Below are 22,664 nucleotides of genomic sequence, written 5' to 3'. Positions count from 1 at the left end.
AAAAGGAACCTACAAAGTCGTTTGAAGATTCCTAGATGGACGAAATAATGCTGTGGTGCTGTTGCTAGTGCTGTGAACATCGTGAACAGCATTGAATCACTGATATTTGAACATTGTACCCAGTCATTATCACACTCGGGCTCTTCTATAATACTATCATGACTAAATCTTGCCCGAAACGCATTGCGTAATAGTGGCTTTAGGCATTGTATGTACTAGCTCTATCTATATATCAATCCATTAATGTAACATCACTTGTATGTATATACCTTACCTGAATAAACATCTGAATCTGAAACATCTAAATAAAACAGATTATATATATATTTTGACAATATTAGGCGATGCTGTGGTCACACGCTGAACAGCAGTGCTGTGCGTTCATGCTGCGAGCACCAGCCTTGGTTGCTCACTCACTACTGAGGCTCTCACACCCGGGAATGTGGACATGATTTTTTTTTAAGATGGCGTCTGTTTACAAGAGCCCTGAGGAAGCTGACGTGAACCCCATGTAGCCGCTGGAGTTTTGAATGGAACGTGAAAAATAAAAACACCCGGAGGCGCGTTGCGTACCCGAAGCCTGGGCCTGCAGGTGTGTTGCGCAGTTAAAGGGTTAATGGCAGAACTAATTAACATAATCGTATGTTACATTGACGACCCCAGAGAGTTTCGACGATACCCAGCCACGACTGACTACAACATGGATTCTCACTGGACCTTCACTCCTGCTGTTGCTTGCTGTGGACCGCTGCCACCTGTCACGGAACGCTGCCAACACCCTCGCCACAGCTATGATTTTCACCGCGATCGTCTCGGCATTTTCATCAACTACAGCTTGCTGCACCGCGAGCGTTACTTACTCATCTGACAGTTTCATCAGCAACTACATCATGTGGGATCTACAGTCTGTCCTGCCACCTCTTCGTCACTGCCAGGGCACTGCTTGTTCTACAGGGACTCCCACGACAGCTGCTCTTTCATCAGATTCATCTACACGTTCACTGCATTCTGATACTCTGCCGACTCAAGCACAGTGCGCAGTACAGGACTTACAGCTTGCATTTCCGACTCTGCGTCGCCTCCAGGACAATTCAGCTCTAGCAGTGATTCCCTCGTTGTCCTAACTACGTGCCTACATTACCTCCTATTGTCCTGGTGGCCGAGCCCATCCGCCCCGGATCTAAATGCTCCACCAGCGACCCAAGGATGCAACAATCATGCACATTCTTCTCTCCTGCTACACCGAGCTTGTCCACACACTGTCTGCATCTTTTGATACCGGACTACATGTTCCACAGTGACCCAGGGAACAGTAGCCTCTTATTTTTTGTTATATTACTTTTCTTCCATTCCCTGGCAGGGGAGCCCTGTAACGAGTAAACTTATACTCGCTCCATTATCTCATCATCTTAATGGCATAACTAATTAACATAGTCGTACGTTACAGTTACAACATGTATTGGGTGAAATCAGGCAAGAAACTACCAATTTGTGATTTTAGTCATGCTTTCTTGTCACAATTACTCGTCAAGTACTGCCAGGAAGACAATGTTATAACAGGTTGTTCATGGGCCAACAATGCCACAACTGTATAACTCCCAATAAACTGCCTGCTAAAGACCAATTTGCACTCCACAAGATTGGAGTGCAAACTACATACAGCAACACAAACTAAAGCAAAGGGTATAAACAAGTGCATTGTTTGCTAAGCACACGGAACAAAGAAGTGCACCTATGAAGGGGCCCAGGTTCTGGCTCTTGGTCCCTGGTAGGTCATAGAACTTCATGACTGATGAGACCTACTAGTATGACACACTATCTGAGATAGTAGTTTCAGGGAGCCACAAGGGGCTCTCCCCAGAAAATTATGAATATATGGTACATATAATATACTGTACCTTTTTAAGTACGTACAGTACTGCATCTAACTTTTTGTCCCTATTTTGGCTCTCATTTATCCTCCAAACTGATGCCTCTTCACTCCATGAAATTGAGAAATTTAGTATCCATGGGATTATGATTATGATTTACCTCTTTATCAGCATCCTTTGGTGTGATCTTGAACTTGGTCACCTCAACATCCAGGTATCCATCGCGGAAGAAACCAAAGGTACTAATAGGGAAATATCGCCTGTCATCATTCTGCAAAAAAATACATCTGTTAAATGCTACTCTTAATACTGCATATTAATAGAAATCAAGTTATCCTTTATCAACAAATGTGTTTAAAATTACAATTTATTTATTTGTTTTATCTGTAACAAGTGTGCCATATGCAAAGTATTCTTACTTAACTTACATGAAACTTTAGGGGTGCCATCGCCTTAAGGTGGCGTTATAATTGTTTGGCCGAAAAAATTCGGCCAAACACGAAAAATTTATAAAAATACTACAACGTTCTGGCAACACCGTGGTGCAAACCGTTTAATGTTATGATAATAAATAACGTAATTAGAGCAAATTTTCCAGCCGCAATTGCCCGAAATCTGGTCCTCGCGGCTCGGGTGCGCCGTAGGGTGATGCGTCATACGTTGTAAGCGTCTAGTATTTCGCAATAGAGTGGAGAATATCTTGTTATGCATATACAAATTATAAACACACTCGCTGGCAACTGTCTTCTGTGAGAGGGAGGGGCTATAATCCGATTACTCTGGCTTAGTCACCCTCTCAGTGTCTGTGCCGGCGGTCGCATGCCTGACGCGCTCGCACAGATCGTATTTTCTTGCATATACTGCACAATGGATATAGTATCGGACAAGAAGAAAGCTCTAAAGGCAAGAGCTCTACGCGTTAGCCAAGTAAAGAAGGAGCGTAAAGCCACACTGAGGCAAAACAAGAGTTCCCTTGAGTGAAGAGAGAGGGCAGCCTCCCGCCCCCACAACACACTACCTCGCCTCACACCCAGGCACCCACACCTCCTGTGGCACCTGCCACACCTCTGTGGCACCTGCCACACCTCCTGCTGCACCTGCCACACCACCTGCGGCACCTGCCACACCACCTGCGGCACCTGCCACTCAAGATCTTAGACCTGCAACTCAAGACGTTCTCCCTCTTGATGTTGCAAGATGTTGCATATTTCAGACCAATTATATTAGGTTAGTATGTATTATGTTTTATATCTTGATACTATATCATAAATAATTGTAAATATAAAGCTGCTGTCTTTTTTTTTATTTTTTTTTATTTTTTTTTTTTATTTTTTTTTTTTAATAATTTTTTTTTTTTTTTTTTATCAGGCGATCTTCATGGAACTTACACACCTTACTGAAGGAATGCCAATCTACAAGGGTGGTAATTTTGATTGAAATTGGTAGTTCATCAACCTCAGCCAAAGGTGGCTGAACTTTGACCTTCATTTTTTACAGGTAACTAATTTGCAACTATATGGTTGAATAACTTTTTTATTTATTATTCAATTTACATGGAACTTGCACATTATATGTAGAGTCTGTGCCTCTAAAAACTCAAGTTATATTTTTCCCCTAGGATCATTTATTGATTTTATATATATTTATAAACATCATTTTGTTGCATAATTTTTTGGGTGAACTTTGAAAATTTGTATTATTGCACTAAATAGGTTTGGGATAATAATGCCACTAGACAACCTTTATTATATAGTATTGTGATAGCTGAGTATCATAGAAATAATATCAGTTGATATTTGTATTTGTTATATCAACTTTAAAACATGTAAAAAAATGGTTAAAAAAAGTTTTTTTTTTTTTTCTCCCTCTCTATTTAGGCTGCGATGCTGAAACTTGGACCACTTGCAGCGCTCTTCACGTGTAACACGTCAATAAATTTTCATTGCACTAGAACAACTTTTATGAACCCTAACTATCGCCCCCTTAATACCCTCTTCTTGCAGTCAAGTCACACTTACACCCAAAACACACTGTCAGATACCAAGGCCACTCTTAGTTCAAACTAGATATAGACAAGATGAATAATTTACTGTGTTTTTCCAATTTTTTGAATTTCAGAAAATTCAATGGCCAGAGAGCAATCACATAGAGAAATACAGAATGAAGACACTAAGTAGCACCTAATAATGTCAATGGCACATTAAACCTTATCCGGATTATAATAGGACAAAAGCCTATGCCTGGATAATTTCAAATATGACAGTAATGTCTTCTAAAAAGGGTGATCCCCGAACAATCCAGGAGAGATAACCCTGGCAGTGCAACGGTAGCACTAAAGGAGAACCCAGGGGGGAGTCTCCTGAGCACATGCAGCCTCAAGCTCTCTTAACTCCTGGCTCACACTGCACAAGAACAGCCACTAAGGTAAAATCCCACCAAACAGGATACTGAAGTCAGAGCAACACAGAAGGCACCACACACTTCACTGGGAGACTTCAACTTGAAAGCAATAGACTGGGAGGCATGCAAAGCAAGAACGGAGGACATTTAGACAGGCAGATTTGTAAACCTCATTCTGGAGACATTCATGTATCAACACATCAAAATGTCAGCACTGTGGAGAAATGCCCGACAGACCACTAGAACATTATCTAACACAGTGCACAGTTACACACCCATTAAGATTTCAACTTGGATTCAACAGAGCAGAAGAAGTTGTTAGACACATATGGCAAAATCTTACTGAAGTGACCATACGAGTCATAAATACTCATACTCCGCCCAAGTAAAACTAGAAACAAGCAACACTTAGTAGGGCCAGCCAGAGGCTTAGGGCCACGGCAGAATATCCCTGCAAAAAAAAAAAAAAAAAAAAAAAAAAAAAAAAAAAAAAAAAAAAAAAAAAAACAGCGTTGAATGTAATGAAACGCCATTTTCTGGGTGAGACCCGGAGGCTCCCCGGAGCTTTACCGGCTGATATGCTAATGTCAGACTTTGGCATCAGTCATGTGTATGGAGTTCTAGGGCCTACCGGGGACCACGAGCCAGAACCTGGCCCCCTCAGAGAGGCAAGGGGAGCAATGGCCTATAGAAACCCCCGTGTGGTTGGAAGCATTCTATGTCTGCCATCGACCGGGTCAAGCATCCAGAAAGGTAAGCATTCCAAAACAAACCCCTATTCTGGTGAAAATTGCTACCTAAGCCGAACTAGTGAATAGAACTCTTCAACAGAAAACAAGGAAACTAGTATGACGTCATACGTCACCGCGCCGCTGTCTGCGCAGCTCCCCCCTCCCCGGGAGGGGGAAGGGGTAGCCCCAGACCTCCCACGCCGGCTATCCACCCATCAGTTCTGAGGCTGGATGTCAAAACACGCGAAAAACGCCGACCGGAGGGAGGGAGGGTTGCCGGGGAGCCTCCGGGTCTCACCCAGAAAATGGCGTTTCATTACATTCAACGCTGGTTTTCTGGGGGGAGCCCCGTCGGCTCCCCGGAGCTAACTACCCACAGAGGAAGGTCAAAGGGACAAAACCGGGAGGCGGACACCACGCACCCCCCAAGGAGGCGAGACAACCGGCAGCAAACGCCAACCCAAGGCGCCACAGCCCCGAAAATCCCGGGAACAACACGAGAACCACGAGCAGCAAGGCCCCTGCACGAACACCAAAAATCCATGCCCGAAAGACTGCAAGGCCACGTCGCCCAAACGGCAGCGAGAGCAGCGAAGCCACGAACGCCACAGGCATGAGGGAAGAACACAGGCAGCTTAGCCGCAAGAACACGGCTGACCACCCGGGACACCATCACCCACGAACCGGGAAGAACAGAACCGGATCAACGCAAAACGCGCTCCGGACCCAAACGCCGTGGCACGCAAACAACAGCGGAGGGCCGCCACTGAACACAAAAACGACACACCCCCGGCCCGACCAACGAAGCACCAACAAACCCTGGACCCCTCCAGAATGCAGCAGCCCCACCCCGCGCCAGAAAAGATGGAGACTGCTGCCATCAAACAACCAAAACGCTAAGACCGAAGGAGCAAGAAAACTCAGCGAACCGACCCCCAGAGGCAAAGGCCCAAAGGAAAGAGCCGACGAAAAAACACACCGGAACCGAAGGGGCACTACCAACCGAGGAGAAGACAGAGCACGCTGACCAGAGACCAGGATGGTGCAAGCGGCGCACGAACAGGCCGGAGGTGAAATGACGCACAAGACAGCTGACTAACGGTGCAGAAGCAACACCAAGACCGAAAGTAAGCTGAAGCGGCTCCGCCTGCGCCGCACGAAAAGAGGCGACAGTATGTGGCAAGACGACGGCCCCCAACCCCCACTAGAAAACCAAGCCGAGAGTAAACCAAGCTAACAAGAGGAACCACCTAAGAAGGGACAGGAAAAGGAAGGACCGCCAAAATACCCCATACTGCCGCCAAGAGAAGCACGCAGGTGGGACACCTACCACGAAGCCACCCGACCACCAACCGGAGGCGAGACCACGAGGCAGAACATAAGCAGCCCCGACAAGGCCCCCCCGAGCCCAGGAAAAAGGCGGAGCCGCGAGAAGATCTCGGGCGCGACCACCGAAACCCAGGCGGCACAAGGAGATGGAACGTCTGCCGAACAGAAAAACTCCCCGAAGCATGCAAGCCCGCCAGGAGTTCAGAAACGACGGGTCCGACGCGAGACATCGCAAGAACCCCCCCAAAAACAAAAAAAACAACAACAACCGGCAGGGCAAGCTAGGAAAACCAAAGAAGGCGGAAGGGTCGCCGCCAGAACAGGACCCGAACCAAGGGGCACGAACAACTGCAACAGACCGAGACAAAGAAGCACATCACAGGACACAGGCTGACCAACGCCTAAGAACACTCGCAGAACATCCCTGCTGCAGAGGAGGCAGGAAGAAAGAGCAGAAGCACAAAAAAAAAAAAAAAAAAAAAAAAAAACAGGAGAACAACCAGGGGTGGACAATCAGGCAGGGACAAAAACCCCACGCAATCCCCAGGCACAAAACGGCAGCAAAGTGCCACTCCACAACCGGACACAGGAACAAGGACACGCCACCGTCAAACACGGTACCAATGCACACGTGCAGCAGCAGCAACAGGCACCACTGCAACATGCAACATGTAAATAGCAACTCCCCTCTGCAAAGGCAGAGAACGGAGCAGGCAGACCCCAGACAGGGCCAACGGAGACACGACAAAACCCTGCAGGCCCAGAAACCTGCACCAGGCGACCGACGGCGGAGAAACCCCGCTCGATACCTGACACTGCAACATGCAACATGTAAATAGCAACTCCCCTCTGCAAAGGCAGAGAACGGAGCAGGCAGACCCCAGACAGGGCCAACGGAGACACGACAAAACCCTGCAGGCCCAGAAACCTGCACCAGGCGACCGACGGCGGAGAAACCCCGCTCGATACCTGACACTGCAACATGCAACATGTAAATAGCAACTCCCCTCTGCAAAGGCAGAGAACGGAGCAGGCAGACCCCAGACAGGGCCAACGGAGACACGACAAAACCCTGCAGGCCCAGAAACCTGCACCAGGCGACCGACGGCGGAGAAACCCCGCTCGATACCTGCTGGATGAGGTACTGGGAGCTCTTTTACACCTCAAGCCCGGCCCAAGGTCAGGCCAGACCGGCCAGAGGATGGCCCACCAGGCAGCTGCTAGGAGCAGTCCACCGGCCCACATACCCCCACAACCAGGACGGGCCGGAACTGCCATACGAAAACAGGCCAGTGCGCCCTGGAAGTCCACGGACGAACCAGCAAGAAGGCTTATGCTCGCAAGTAGGTCGTGTAACAAGCACAGACCACTGATGGTAATACAGTGTTCCCCAAAAGTGCCAATAGCACCACTGCACTCCACTGGTACTATCCCGCAAGTTCTACCAGATAGGCGGGACCCAAGAGTCAGAGCTCAAATCCTGCAAGCACAGCCAGGAGCCTCACCAGGTGAGTACAGAACCAACCCTACAACCCCCACACCTCACAACATTAAAAAAGGAGGGTCCCCTGAATGACTCCAGCATGGGTTGGACATGCACATGAGGGGGACAGGAAGGGGTGATAAAGGGACAGTCACTGGTGTGCGAACGGTCTCAGTCGTACAAAAATATACCTAAATAAAGACAGATATATAAACACCGCCGCATCCAGCGCCCGGCCAAAAGACTCCAGACCGCAGAAACTCACCTGGCGAATGGTGGCTCGAACTTGACACGACTCAACCGTGCCCAGAAGAACTTGGGAGCACCGCCAGGTGAAGACGCCAGAGCCGGACCCTGCCGGACCCGCAGGAGAACAGGGAGAGGCGAAGGAGGCGGTCCACACCCATGACACAGGGAAAACCGCGGTGTCCTCCCCACAACTGGGAACCAGGACACCCCCGGCGCGAAGGGGCACATACCGCAGCCAGGGAGAAGAACGAGAGGCGAAGCACTGTAGCAAAAAAGGGCGCAAAACCCCAGCACTGAACCACCGCCCAGACCAAAACAAACTCCACGGCGCATGCGCATAACACGCTGGCCGAACCGCACACCCTCCCTGCGGGAAGGCGCCAGCCAGGACTATTGCACGAGAAAAGGAGCCAAAAGAGGAAGCAGGAACAATAAAACCGGCCAAAGAAGCAAAGAGCCCCAAAAAAAAAGGAACCCAAACGGGCGACAAGTAGCCCAACCGGGCGACAAGTAGCCCAACCGGGCGACAAGTAGCCCAACCGGGCGACAAGTAGCCCAACAGGGCGACAAGTAGCCCAACAGGGCGACAAGTAGCCCAACAGGGCGACAAGTAGCCCAACAGGGCGACAAGTACTAGGAGCCGACGGACGTTCCAATAATGCGGGAAGTAGCGAAAAACCTTCCCGTACCCTCGAGAACACAGAAGCCAACACTAGTCCCGAAGGCACACGAAGGCGCAGGCGCACCCGAGATCAGAAGTCACGCAGAACCCCATCGAACGGGGAAACATGACAAAAACACCGTCCCAAAAAGCGGGGGAGGAAACATCCACCCACAGGACGGAACCAACCGACTCAAAGGCCAAGGAACCGAGCCCGGGGAGGGGCCGACGTCCAACAGCACGTACGGCGAGTGGGGAGGAAAGACCCCACTCCGCGTAACCACAAGCCCCGCCTAGAGGGGGATAAAACCCCCACGGGGTCTAACGGGGCCAAGGCCCCCCCAAGTCAGCCCCTCCCCAGCCCCGGGAACCTACACGACAGGCCCCGGGGCCGAGCCGTTCCCCCAAAGCCCCGGCCGTACCAGAAAACCGGGGCAGCCGTGAAAACACTAAGGAAGGGAGCCCACTGGCAGACTCATACAACACGGCTGGAGGAACAGGCCCAAATGCCCCCGTCACTACCCCGGAAGGGGAATTCCCCGAGACTGCCCGAGTCTCAACACCACCAAACACCCCGCCCTGAACCTACAGACGGTAAGGAACCGGATGCAGGCAGGAAGGGTGAACCAGGGGAAAGACAAGGGGGCGTGGATGGAACCGAAGCAACCAACACCCCCAAGTCCCAAAACGAACTACAACGGGGCAGCCCCGGGGCTCCCGGGGAGGAAACCACGAGAACGTTGCCACCACCAAGGCTCAAGTGCAACGCCCCTGCTGCCCGCACCCGCTTTGTTAGCACAACTGGGTAACCGAGCCACAACGAGCAACCAAACTCGCAGGACACCGGGTCGAAGGTGTCACCGACCCCACAGGCAGCAGACGGAGGCAAAACAGAGAGTCACCCAGAGACAAAAGGTGAGAGCAACCCTCAAACTCGCTGGAAGCGAGGGGGGGGCTCTGGGGTCACATCCATCGGACCCGCGCGCCCCCAGGGGTTTCCCAGGGTCCCGAGCGTTTACTTTAAGAGGACTCGCACTCAGGTAATCCCAGGCAGGGTACTGCTAACCGGCACCCAAGCTACCAAACAACTCTCTAAGAGCTGAACCCCCGGGACGTGTACACTCACGGGGACCTAGCAGGGGGTACCACCAGAAATACTCAGAACACAAGGGACACAAGGGGCAAGAACGAAGGCAGACCCCCCCACCAGGTATATAAACAAAAGAAAAAGAAAACCCCGCAAGAGGACAGCGTACCCAAGCGGAACAGAGCCGGCCGCTATGATTGGTAAAGACAAGCTGCACAGTACCCCGCGCCCCACCAGTGCAAACACTGCCCCTTACTCTAAGGCGAACAAGGGAGACAGAACACCCGAGCACACAAAGAGCGGCCGAAAACCAAGCAGTAAACGGCCAAGCAGGGGCAGGACCCAAGGAACTTGTGGAAGGTGGCCCCAAGCCCCAAGGGCAGTACTTACAGGGCACCTAGGGAAGGGAACCCTAGGCGCATGCAGCCCGAGTACTGAAGAATCACTCCCGGCTCATGCACCACCTAGAAAACAGACACCACACTCTAGGTACAGTGGTGAAACAACCACTGGAGCCGGAGCACATAACCATTGCCTATAGCATCAGCCGAAGAACTGATGGGTGGATAGCCGGTGTGGGAGGTCTGGGGCTCCCCCTTCCCCTTCCCGGGGAGGGGGGAGCTGCGCAGACAGCGGCGCGGTGACGTATGACGTCATACTAGTTTCCTTGTTTTCTGTTGAAGAGTTCTATTCACTAGTTCGGCTTAGGTAGCAATTTTCACCAGAATAGGGGTTTGTTTTGGAATGCTTACCTTTCTGGATGCTTGACCCGGTCGATGGCAGACATAGAATGCTTCCAACCACACGGGGGTTTCTATAGGCCATTGCTCCCCTTGCCTCTCTGAGGGGGCCAGGTTCTGGCTCGTGGTCCCCGGTAGGCCCTAGAACTCCATACACATGACTGATGCCAAAGTCTGACATTAGCATATCAGCCGGTAAAGCTCCGGGGAGCCGACGGGGCTCCCCCCAGAAAAAAAGTCAAACAGGCCACAAGAATGAGGGAAGGGAATGTTCTGTCAATAATGAATATAATATTCACCAGGAAAGAAGAGGAGATATTTGCCATCCAGTACCTTCCTCTCTCTCTTGGGAAAGAGTGATCATGTCCTGTTGGAAATTAAATATGCTTTGCGATATAATCTAGAAGAGAATGGGGACATTGAAACAGTTAACCAAGTTAACTGCAGCCAACCGAGTATTCTCGGTCGGCGGGAAACTGCGCCAACCGAGAAAACTCTATTTGATTTTTCGGTACCAATTCTAAATAGTGTACGAGGTTGGTTGTGTACGAAATGGACTCTTAGGACCTCCAGGGAGAGGCAGCCATCTTGGAAAAAAATTCCCAGAACTGCCCTAGGGCTGCTGGCTGGGTTAGTACTGAATTGAGCAACCATGGGTAGCACACGCTGCCTCTGGCTCCCAAACACCTGTCTGATGCGGTGTTGAAAGATAATGCTCTGTCGGTGAAATTCAAACCTTATTGTTTGAAGAACATAAGGGTCATAATATTGGTGAAGCTAGGCGCAATAAGGACCTAACACGAAAGTCGGATGCAAGTGATACAGCACCTATGAGGACGATACAGCGAGCGTATCTAGTTGTAGCTCTAAGCGTCACCCTTGCAATTCTATGCTATCTCCAATTTATTTAGATGATACATAGATGAATCATTTTCTGCGTTCAGTGATGATGCATCTGATACAAGTAGCATAGATGAACAGTGTTAGCAGCTTCCATGGTGGTGTTTTCCATAGATATTTTCAAGAATACCTGAATCTCTTCCTAACTGACAGACACTCTTTGAGGCTAGCTGAATCTCTTTCTGACTGACGGACACGCTTCGAGGCAAGCTGAATCTCTTCCTGTGTGGGACCATACAAAGCGATCTTTTCAAGACTACCTTACAAATTGATCTTTTCCTATGATCTTTTCAATACTACCTTATGCTTTACAAGCATGGCTACATACAACCTACAAGTACTAAAGCCAAGGGTGTACGTGAGTGCGTTATTTGCAAGCACACAGAATGAAGAAACAGGAAGCGAAAATTTATCTGGACCTGGTGAACTGAGAGCTGAAGTCGCGCTGTGTAGGGGGCCTCATACCCTGGTGGATAGCGCGCAGGACTCGTAATTCTGTGGCGCGGGTTCGATTCCCGCACGAGGCAGAAACAAATGGGCAAAGTTTCTTTCACCCTGAATGCCCCTGTTACCTAGCAGTAAATAGGTACCTGGGAGTTAGTCAGCTGTCACGGGCTGCTTCCTGGGGGTGGAGGCCTGGTCGAGGACCGGGCCGCGGGGACACTAAAGCCCCGAAATCATCTGAAGATAACCTCAAGATAGCCTGTGTACCATAGGACTACTTCGTTGATTATTACTCACTTCCGAAGTACTGAGTGTGTAATACAGTGTGTTACTGTGTAAATAGTGTGTGAAACTGTACATATTGTAATTTTAGTGAATTTTTAACAAGTAATATTGCGACAATAAACATTTATTGTGGACACATTACTGACACATGTATCACAGTTCCATGGAACATTATCAACGTTCTACCTGTACACATATTGTAAAGGACACAAACTATGCATCATACACGATAAAAAAACATATAAAACCGCATTAGAAATACATAAAACAAATAATTGAAAATATATTTGTGGCAACACCCGGTGCTTGAATGGCCCGCGCGACCGTGTCTGGGCGAGTCACACACAGGCGACTAGGCCCTGATGACGTCACAGCGCACCTTGTCCTACGTCCCCATGGCCAAAGTAAGTGGAATTTGGTATTTATTTTTACATAGACATGTTCAGGGAAGGGAATTTATCATTTTACGAAGAAAAAAGAATTTTGGGGGGAACACTATTTCATGTGCACCGGGGAATTTCACAATAAATTCGGCGCACCATGGTGGTTAATGAACTCAATTTCAAGAGAGGATATTATGGGAAACTTAGAAATTTCTTTAATGAGTTTACTTGGACAAACTTGTTGCTAGGCAAGGAAGTAAATGAGACGTATGTAAAATTTTGCAAAATATACAATGAAGGCACACAAACATTCATACCAAAACATAGATACAGGACCAGACAACAGTCTGCCTTCCCCTCCCTACTTGCACCAAGTGTCTGCCTTCCCCTCCCTACTTGCACCTAGTGTCTGCCTTCCCCTCCCTACTTGCACCTAGTGTCTGCCTTCCCCTCCCTACTTGCACCTAGTGTCTGCCTTCCCCTCCCTACTTGCACCTAGTGTCTGCCTTCCCCTCCCTACTTGCACCAAGTGTCTGCCTTCCCCTCCCTACTTGCACCAAGTGTCTGCCTTCCCCTCCCTACTTGCACCTAGTGTCTGCCTTCCCCTCCCTACTTGCACCTAGTGTCTGCCTTCCCCTCCCTACTTGCACCTAGTGTCTGCCTTCCCCTCCCTACTTGCACCTAGTGTCTGCCTTCCCCTCCCTACTTGCACCTAGTGTCTGCCTTCCCCTCCCTACTTGCACCAAGTGTCTGCCTTCCCCTCCCTACTTGCACCAAGTGTCTGCCTTCCCCTCCCTACTTGTACCAAGTGTCTGCCTTCCCCTCCCTACTTGCACCTAGTGTCTGCCTTCCCCTCCCTACTTGCACCTAGTGTCTGCCTTCCCCTCCCTACTTGCACCTAGTGTCTGCCTTCCCCTCCCTACTTGCACCTAGTGTCTGCCTTCCCCTCCCTACTTGCACCTAGTGTCTGCCTTCCCCTCCCTACTTGCACCTAGTGTCTGCCTTCCCCTCCCTACTTGCACCAAGTGTCTGCCTTCCCCTCCCTACTTGCACCTAGTGTCTGCCTTCCCCTCCCTACTTGCACCTAGTGTCTGCCTTCCCCTCCCTACTTGCACCTAGTGTCTGCCTTCCCCTCCCTACTTGCACCTAGTGTCTGCCTTCCCCTCCCTACTTGCACCTAGTGTCTGCCTTCCCCTCCCTACTTGCACCTAGTGTCTGCCTTCCCCTCCCTACTTGCACCTAGTGTCTGCCTTCCCCTCCCTACTTGCACCTAGTGTCTGCCTTCCCCTCCCTACTTGCACCAAGTGTCTGCCTTCCCCTCCCTACTTGCACCAAGTGTCTGCCTTCCCCTCCCTACTTGCACCTAGTGTCTGCCTTCCCCTCCCTACTTGCACCAAGTGTCTGCCTTCCCCTCCCTACTTGCACCAAGTGTCTGCCTTCCCCTCCCTACTTGCACCAAGTGTCTGCCTTCCCCTCCCTACTTGCACCAAGTGTCTGCCTTCCCCTCCCTACTTGCACCTAGTGTCTGCCTTCCCCTCCCTACTTGCACCTAGTGTCTGCCTTCCCCTCCCTACTTGCACCTAGTGTCTGCCTTCCCCTCCCTACTTGCACCTAGTGTCTGCCTTCCCCTCCCTACTTGCACCTAGTGTCTGCCTTCCCCTCCCTACTTGCACCTAGTGTCTGCCTTCCCCTCCCTACTTGCACCTAGTGTCTGCCTTCCCCTCCCTACTTGCACCTAGTGTCTGCCTTCCCCTCCCTACTTGCACCAAGTGTCTGCCTTCCCCTCCCTACTTGCACCTAGTGTCTGCCTTCCCCTCCCTACTTGCACCAAGTGTCTGCCTTCCCTCTCCAGTATCACATAATAAATACGGCACTGACTGCTCATTATATGATAAATGCCATTTATTGCCCATCACGTGATAAATACAGCAGTGACTGCTTATTATCACGTGATAAATACAGCAGTGACTGCTTATTATCACATGATAAATACAGCAGTGACTGCTTATTATCACGTGATAAATACAGCAGTGACTGCTTATTATCACGTGATAAATACAGCAGTGACTGCTTATTATCACGTGATAAATACAGCAGTGACTGCTTATTATCACGTGATAAATACAGCAGTGACTGCTTATTATCACGTGATAAATACAGCAGTGACTGCTTATTATCACGTGATAAATACAGCAGTGACTGCTTATTATCACGTGATCAATACAGCAGTGACTGCTTATTATCACGTGATCAATACAGCAGTGACTGCTTATTATCACGTGATAAATACAGCAGTGACTGCTTATTATCACGTGATAAATACAGCAGTGACTGCTTATTATCACGTGATCAATACAGCAGTGACTGCTTATTATCACGTGATCAATACAGCAGTGACTGCTTATTATCACGTGATCAATACAGCAGTGACTGCTTATTATCACGTGATCAATACAGCAGTGACTGCTTATTATCACGTGATCAATACAGCAGTGACTGCTTATTATCACGTGATCAATACAGCAGTGACTGCTTATTATCACGTGATCAATACAGCAGTGACTGCTTATTATCACGTGATCAATACAGCAGTGACTGCTTATTATCACGTGATAAATACAGCAGTGACTGCTTATTATCACGTGATCAATACAGCAGTGACTGCTTATTATCACGTGATCAATACAGCAGTGACTGCTTATTATCACGTGATAAATACAGCAGTGACTGCTTATTATCACGTGATAAATACAGCAGTGACTGCTTATTATCACGTGATAAATACAGCAGTGACTGCTTATTATCACGTGATAAATACAGCAGTGACTGCTTATTATCACGTGATAAATACAGCAGTGACTGCTTATTATCACGTGATAAATACAGCAGTGACTGCTTATTATCACGTGATAAATACAGCAGTGACTGCTTATTATTACGTGATAAATACAGCAGTGACTGCTTATTATCACGTGATAAATACAGCAGCAACTGCTCATTTTTTTTTTTTTTTTTTTTTTTTGAGATATATACAAGAGTTGTTACATTCTTGTAGAGCCACTAGTACGCGTAGCGTTTCGGGCAAGTCCTTAATCCTATGGTCCCTGGAATACGATCCCCTGCCGCGAAGAATCGTTTTTTCATCCAAGTACACATTTTACTGTTGCGTTAAACAGAGGCTACAGTTAAGGAATTGCGCCCAGTAAATCCTCCCCGGCCAGGATACGAACCCATGACATAGCGCTCGCGGAACGCCAGGCGAGTGTCTTACCACTACACCACGGAGACTCATGTGATAATTACAGGCGTAACTGGTAATCACATGAAAAATTACAGCAGCGACTGCTCGCCATCACATGATACAAGAGTCACTGTTCATCATGGCATGATAAATACAGGAACATCTGTTCACCACGTGATAAATACAGCAATAACATAGCAGCTGCCAAGCCCCCCACAGCTGGCTCGGTGCTGGGCTGTGCCACCCTGCTGACGGGAGCTCTTGTCTCACAAGGCAGCAACAATGTGTGTGTGTGTGAGGTTCTCACCCTGATCTCCAGCTCGTGCTTGCGGGCGGCGGCGTGGGGCCAGGCGGCCAGGGCCACAGCACACACCAACGTCACCTTCACCGCCTCCATTGTTGTCCTCAGCCGTCAACCATGACAACATTCAACATGCCCGAAACGCTTTGCGTAATTAGTGGCTTTAGGCATTGTATGTACTACCTCTATCTATAAAATCCATCAATCTTTGTCAAATCTCTCGTATGTATGTATCTTACCTAAATAAACATTTATATATTATTTTATATTTATTTATAACACTCGCTCTCATCGCCACACTTAACACTCACGTATTTGGCCTCACCATTATTGGCACATTTTGCCCTCATTTTATATATTCAAATTAATATAAACATATTTGATCTCTGCAGGTTACTTCGGAAATATATTCATATAAAAAAAATTGCGGCAATTGTGAATGTGTGTTGACATAAACACAAGTCGCAGCTGATTGACGGAGACGCCAGTTGTTGTTGTTTACGTCCATGTAGCCCGGGCTGGTGTTTACGTCCATGTAGCCCGGGCTGGTGTTTACGTCCATGTAGCCCAGGCTGGTGTTTACGTCCATGTAGCCCGGGCTGGTGTTTACGTCCATGTAGCCCGGGCTGGTGTTTACGTCCATGTAGCCCGGGCTGGTGTTTACGTCCATGTAGCCCAGGCTGGTGTTTACGTCCATGTAGCCCGGGCTGGTGTTTACGTCCATGTAGCCCGGGCTGGTGTTTACGTCCATGTAGCCCGGGCTGGTGTTTACGTCCATGTAGCCCAGGCTGGTGTTTACGTCCATGTAGCCCGGGCTGTTGTTTACGTCCATGTAGCCCAGGCTGGTGTTTACGTCCATGTAGCCCGGGCTGTTGTTTACGTCCATGTAGCCCAGGCTGGTGTTTACGTCCATGTAGCCCAGGCTGGTGTTTACGTCCATGTAGCCCGGGCTGGTGTTTACGTCCATGTAGCCCGGGCTGGTGTTTACGTCCATGTAGCCCAGGCTGGTGTTTACGTTCATGTAGCCCAGGCTGGTGTTTACGTCCATGTAGCCCAGGCTGGTGTTTACGTCCATGTAGCCCAGGCTGGTGTTTACGTCCATGTAGCCCAGGCTGGTGTTTACGTCCATGTAGCCCGGGCTGGTGTTTACGTCCATGTAGCCCGGGCTGTTGTTTACGTCCATGTAGCCCAGGCTGGTGTTTACGTCCATGTAGCCCAGGCTGGTGTTTACGTCCATGTAGCCCGGGCTGTTGTTTACGTCCATGTAGCCCAGGCTGGTGTTTACGTCCATGTAGCCCAGGCTGGTGTTTACGTCCATGTAGCCCGGGCTGGTGTTTACGTCCATGTAGCCCGGGTTGGTGTTTACGTCCATGTAGCTCGGGCTGTTGTTTACAGCCATGTAGCCCGGGCTGGTGTTTACGTCCATGTACCTCGGGCTGTTGTTTAAGTCCATGTAGCCCGGGCTGGTGTTTACATCCATGTAGCCCGGGCTGGTGTTTACGTCCATGTAGCTCGGGCTGGTGTTTACAGCCATGTAGCCCGGGCTGGTGTTTACGTCCATGTACCTCGGGCTGTTGTTTAAGTCCATGTAGCCCGGGCTGGTGTTTACATCCATTTAGCCCGGGCTGGCGTTTACGTCCATATAGCCCGGGCTGTTGTTTACATCCATGTAACTTGTGCTGTTGTTTACATCCATGTAGCCCGGGCTGTCGTTTACATCCATGTAGCCCGGGCTGTTGTTTACAGCCATGTAGCCCGGGCTGTTGTTTACGTCCATGTAGCCCGGGCTGTCGTTTACATCCATGTAGCCTGGGCTGTTGTTTACATCCATGTAGCCCGGGCTGTCGTTTACATCCATGTAGCCCGGGCTGTTGTTTACAGCCATGTAGCTCGGGCTGTCGTTTACATCCATGTAGCCCGGGCTGTTGTTTACAGCCATGTAGCTCGGGCTGTCGTTTACATCCATGTAGCCCGGGCTGTTGTTTACAGCCATGTAGCTCGGGCTGTCGTTTACATCCATGTAGCCTGGGCTGTTGTTTACATCCATGTAGCCTGGGCTGTTGTTTACATCCATGTAGCCCGGGCTATAGGGACCCCGTAACTGAGTTTGGTTATTCGGATAACCTTTGTACTGTAATATTTGGGTCAAATTTTTAAATGAAGGTAGAGTTAACTTCTTTTTGCACTGATTTTAGTTTTGTTTTGTTTTAATAACTGTATCTTGGTGGCGGATATAGATGGGAGTGTGACCCGGTTGAGGATGAAAGTGTGAAGCACGTTTAGGATGAAAGAAATTTCGTTTAGCTTGAGAAGAGGCACAGTTTATGAAATGTGAGTGGGGGGGGGGGTAACCAAGGCGAGAGAAAGATTTGTAAATTAAGGAAATTTAGAATCAAGAAATTTCATAGTCCCAAGCTAAATGAAAATTCTTTCAACACTTTCTCTCTCCGATGGTGCTTATATCAACCCGTTCTCGCACTTTCGTATAGTCAATATTGACTTATTAAATACGTGCATATGTGACATACTAATTTATTTTGAATATTTTAGTTTACTTTGAAAAGCTTCATAGAAAAACATGACAAAACAAAACAAAACAAGCTTCATAAAAAACATGACCTTGAGAAGAAGTATAGGTTAGGAATTGTCTCCAAAGAATTCTCAAAGAATTACTCATTATTGCTATCTAAGATAATTAGACGAGCCAAAACTAAATACTACGAAGATAAATTTACCCAAATAAAGAGCAACATTAAACAAACTTGGAGAACAATTTCACAAATATTGGGATCAAAGAAGTCTTTAAATAACAAACCGACTCTCCTGTCTAATAACGATGGTCAGCTTTCAGCCTCTGATTCTGCTATTGAGTTCAATAGGTTCTTCTCTTCCATTGGTTCATCCCTTGCTAATGATATTCCATCTTCCAGTACTGACATTAAGGACTATCTTACAGGTAACTATCCACAGTCTCTGTACCTAAAGCCTATTAATTCCACTGACGTCAATGAGATAATCCTTTCCCTTAAAACCAAGTCTGGTGCCCTTGAGGAGATACCAACTTTAATCTACAAAAAAGCCTCCAGATCTTTAGCCCCTGCTATTGCTTTGCTCTTCAACAAGTCACTTGAACTCCAAACCTTTCCAGATATTCTAAAAAAAGCGAGAGTAACGCCTGTCCACAAATGTGGTGATCTCACAGATGTTAACAACTACAGACCTATATCAATCCTGCCAAACTTGTCAAAAATTTTGAAAAACTAATCTATAAGCAGCTTTACTCATATCTAGCCAAACTCAATATACTTAGCCCTTGCCAATATGGCTTCAGGCCCAAAAAAAGCACTAACGATGCACTTATTAGTATGCTTAACTCGATTCATACAGCTCTTGATAGAAATGAGTTCCCTGTTGGGTTATTTGTGGACCAGCGTAAAGCTTTCGATACTGTCAACCACCAAAACCTTCTTCTTAAATTACATCATTATGGTGTCAGAGGACACTCCCTACAATACCTCAAATCCTACCTTACTGACAGGCTCCAATGTGTTTCTGTGAATAATACAATTTCTCCCACCCTACCCATCAACATTGGTGTTCCCCAGGGCAGCATACTTGGCCCTCTCCTCTTTCTCATCTACATTAATGACCTTCCAAATGCCTCCCAACACCTCAAACCAATTCTATTTGCTGACGACACAACCTTCATTTACTCCAGTCCTGATCCCCTTGCTCTAAATGCCACAGTAAATACTGAGCTAAATAAAGTCCATCTGTGGCTAACTGCCAACAAACTCACCCTTAACATTGACAAAACTTTCTATATTCTGTTTGGCAATAAATCCTCTAATCAAATAAATCTCAAAATAAACAATACCCAAATTTGTAACAAATTAGATGGCAAATTCCTTGGCATTCTCATTGACCACAAGCTGAATTTCCAGGGACACATTCTAAACATATCAAAAAAAGTTGCAAAAACTGTGGGCATTCTTTCTAAGATCAGATATTATGTACCACGCCCTGCCCTGGTGACTCTCTATTACTCCCTTATCTATCCATATCTCAACTATGGTATTTGTGCTAGGGACTCTACTACCCAAAATCACTTACGTCCTCTAATTACTCAACACAAAGCTGCTATTAGGACAATATCCAATTCTGGCCCCAGACATCACTCGGTACCCCTACTCAAATCTCTGAATATGTTAGACATTAAGTCACTGCACATTCTCTCATGTGTATTATACATATATAAAACGCTAAACTATAATGCCAATCCTGATCTCAAAAGCTTCATAGAAGGTTGTAACAGAACCCATGAGCACCACACCAGAAATAAATACAGTTTTGATATTCCTAGAGTACGACTTAATCAAACTAGAAATGCTCTACAAATCAAGGGGCCCAGAATGTGGAATGACCTTCCCAACCATGTTAAAGACTGTACCTCTCTCAACCAGTTTAAGTTAAAAACGAAGCTATACCTAATTAATTCTCTGTAATCTACCTTACCCCTCTGTTGTCAACCCATGTATGTTTTTTTTTTTCAAATCAACGCTGTTTGAATGTAATTTTCTGTAATAATTTGTAATTGTATTTGTGCTGCTTTTTCAACAATGTTCCCCCCTCTTTTACCTCTATTTTTATTTGTTCTCAACACATTTTATTCTTTTTCCCATTAGTTTTAAGCTTTAGTCATTAATGTTTTTCCTGCCTGAAACGCTTTGCGTAATAGTGGCTTTAGGCATTGTATGTACTAGCTCTATCTATAAAGCCAACAAACTTTGTAAAATCTCTTTATGTATGTACCTTACCTAAATAAAAATTATTATTATTATTATTATAAAACACCGACCTTACCTAACCTTCTTAGTATGTTAAGATAAGCATCTTATTGCTTCGTAATTACAATTATTACTTAACCTATTATAGGTTAAGTAATAATTGTAACCTATTATAGGTATAGGTTAAGTAATAATTGTAATTACGAAGCAATAAGTTGCTTATCTTAACATACTAAGAAGGTTAGGTAAGGTCGGTGTTTTCTATGAAGCTTTTCAAGGTAAATTAAAATATTCACAATAAATTAGTATGTCACATATGCACTTATTTAATAAGTCAGTATTGACTGTAAGAAAGTGCGAGAACGGGTTGCTTATATATGTGGCATAAATTTTTCTCCTTAATGTGAGCCGATGACAATCGTGCGCGTCATCCATTAAAATATTTGTAAAAAAATAAATCTTCATCCGAGCAACTTCTAGGTGGTTTCAACATGAGCGCCTTTAGATTGCGCACAATTTGATACCAAAATGAAAGACGTAACGTGAAAATTAATGTCAGAACATTGGGAATTCTCATTATCTGCCGATGTAGACCTGACCAAATGTAAACTGTGTCAACAAAATTATTCGCACACCCTCCGTCATTATGTGATGGAGTGCGAAAAGATACGTGAATTCAGAGACAATTCTATAATCAGTGTTCCAACGATGTGTAAATATTTCATTCAAAATTATCTGCTACCAGAAATTTTAGCCAAATATCCCCGGTTTGCTAACTGTAGGTAGTAAATAAGTGATTGTAACCTATCCACCGCTGCCCACTGGATGGGGGGCGGTGTGCAGCTAGGACAAATATATCAATTGTGACACTAGCTCTCCACATATGTCAGTTGCTTAATTTAGAACCTGTACTTGTGGTTGATCTCGAATTCATTGTTGATATGACGACTTATATTAAATTTTGTAACTAGCTCATCAAGATTGCAACTTGCTTAGCTAAATGAATTGTGGGGTTCAGTCCCTGAGCCCATTATGTGCCTCTGTAACCCTTTCCACTACCACCCACAAGATGGGTATGGGGTGCATAATAAATAAACTAAACTAAACAATGGATGAAACCCATGTACCGTCTTGTATATAAATAAATAAATAAATAAATGCTATTCTTCCATTTTAAGTTTGGTGGCCTGTATATAACTCCTATTATAAGATTTTTAGCTTTTTCGTTTAATTCTATCCAAATAGTTTCTGTGTATGGCCCAGTTTGTGATTCCCTCTTTGAGACTACATTTCAGATTGTCCCTAACATATGTGGCTACTCCCCCTCCTCGTCTAATATATCTATCTGTGTGAAATAGTTTAAATCCGTTTATTTGATATTCAGCTAATAGTTCTGTTTTCTACATTCACTCACGTTTCGGTAAGTGCAACAATATCTATTGTTTCTGTGCAGACAAGAGCATTTAAATCATTTATTTTGTTTCTTAGACTCCTACTGTTAGTTTAAGATACCTTAAGTGTATTGCTATTTTGAGGCCCTTCTTCCTTGTTCATTTTCCCATTTCTCCCCACCAACAAATACTTTTATTGTCTCCTTCCTCCATATCAGTTCCCATGCCACTATCTACTAACAGCTTCGGTTGCTCGAAACGCTCTACGTATTAGTGGCTTTAGGTATTGTATGTACTAGCTCTATCTAGAAATCCAATATTATGTGTGTAACTCATCTTGTATGTATGTACTTTTACCTGGATAAACATTTGATTTGATTT

The 22,664-nt window shown here is 46.7% G+C and overlaps 2 protein-coding genes across 2 annotated transcripts in view; both read right to left on the bottom strand.

Moving 5' to 3' along the window:
* Positions 1-16,250, bottom strand: part of LOC123762720 (protein GPR107) — a 158,114-nt gene extending 141,864 nt beyond the window's left edge. Inside the window, exons 1-2 of the mRNA XM_045749433.2 lie at positions 16,112-16,250; positions 2,032-2,142 (exon numbers count right to left, since the gene is read on the bottom strand). Coding sequence (XP_045605389.2) covers positions 2,032-2,142; positions 16,112-16,201 — 201 coding nt within the window. The 5' untranslated portion in view covers positions 16,202-16,250. The remainder of the gene's footprint in view (positions 1-2,031; positions 2,143-16,111) is intronic.
* Positions 16,251-16,469: 219 nt separating this feature from the next.
* LOC123762805 (PWWP domain-containing DNA repair factor 4-like) lies at positions 16,470-17,720 on the bottom strand. Its single transcript, XM_045749564.2, has one exon. It carries the CDS (start codon positions 17,718-17,720, stop codon positions 16,470-16,472), a length of 1,251 nt encoding a protein of 416 aa, XP_045605520.2.
* Between the last annotated feature and the right edge of the window lie 4,944 nt (positions 17,721-22,664).

Source organism: Procambarus clarkii, chromosome 27, assembly GCF_040958095.1.
Source record: "Procambarus clarkii isolate CNS0578487 chromosome 27, FALCON_Pclarkii_2.0, whole genome shotgun sequence".
In the NCBI taxonomy this organism is placed as follows: Eukaryota; Metazoa; Arthropoda; class Malacostraca; order Decapoda; family Cambaridae; genus Procambarus; species Procambarus clarkii.
The sequence above is the reverse complement of the archived record's forward strand: the minus strand, read 5'-3'. Positions and strand labels throughout refer to the sequence as shown.

Bases quoted from the DNA above. Each gene is read 5' to 3' on its own strand.
- LOC123762805 (XM_045749564.2), bottom strand. From the start codon at position 17,720: ATGGATGTAAACACCAGCCCGGGCTACATGGACTTAAACAACAGCCCG.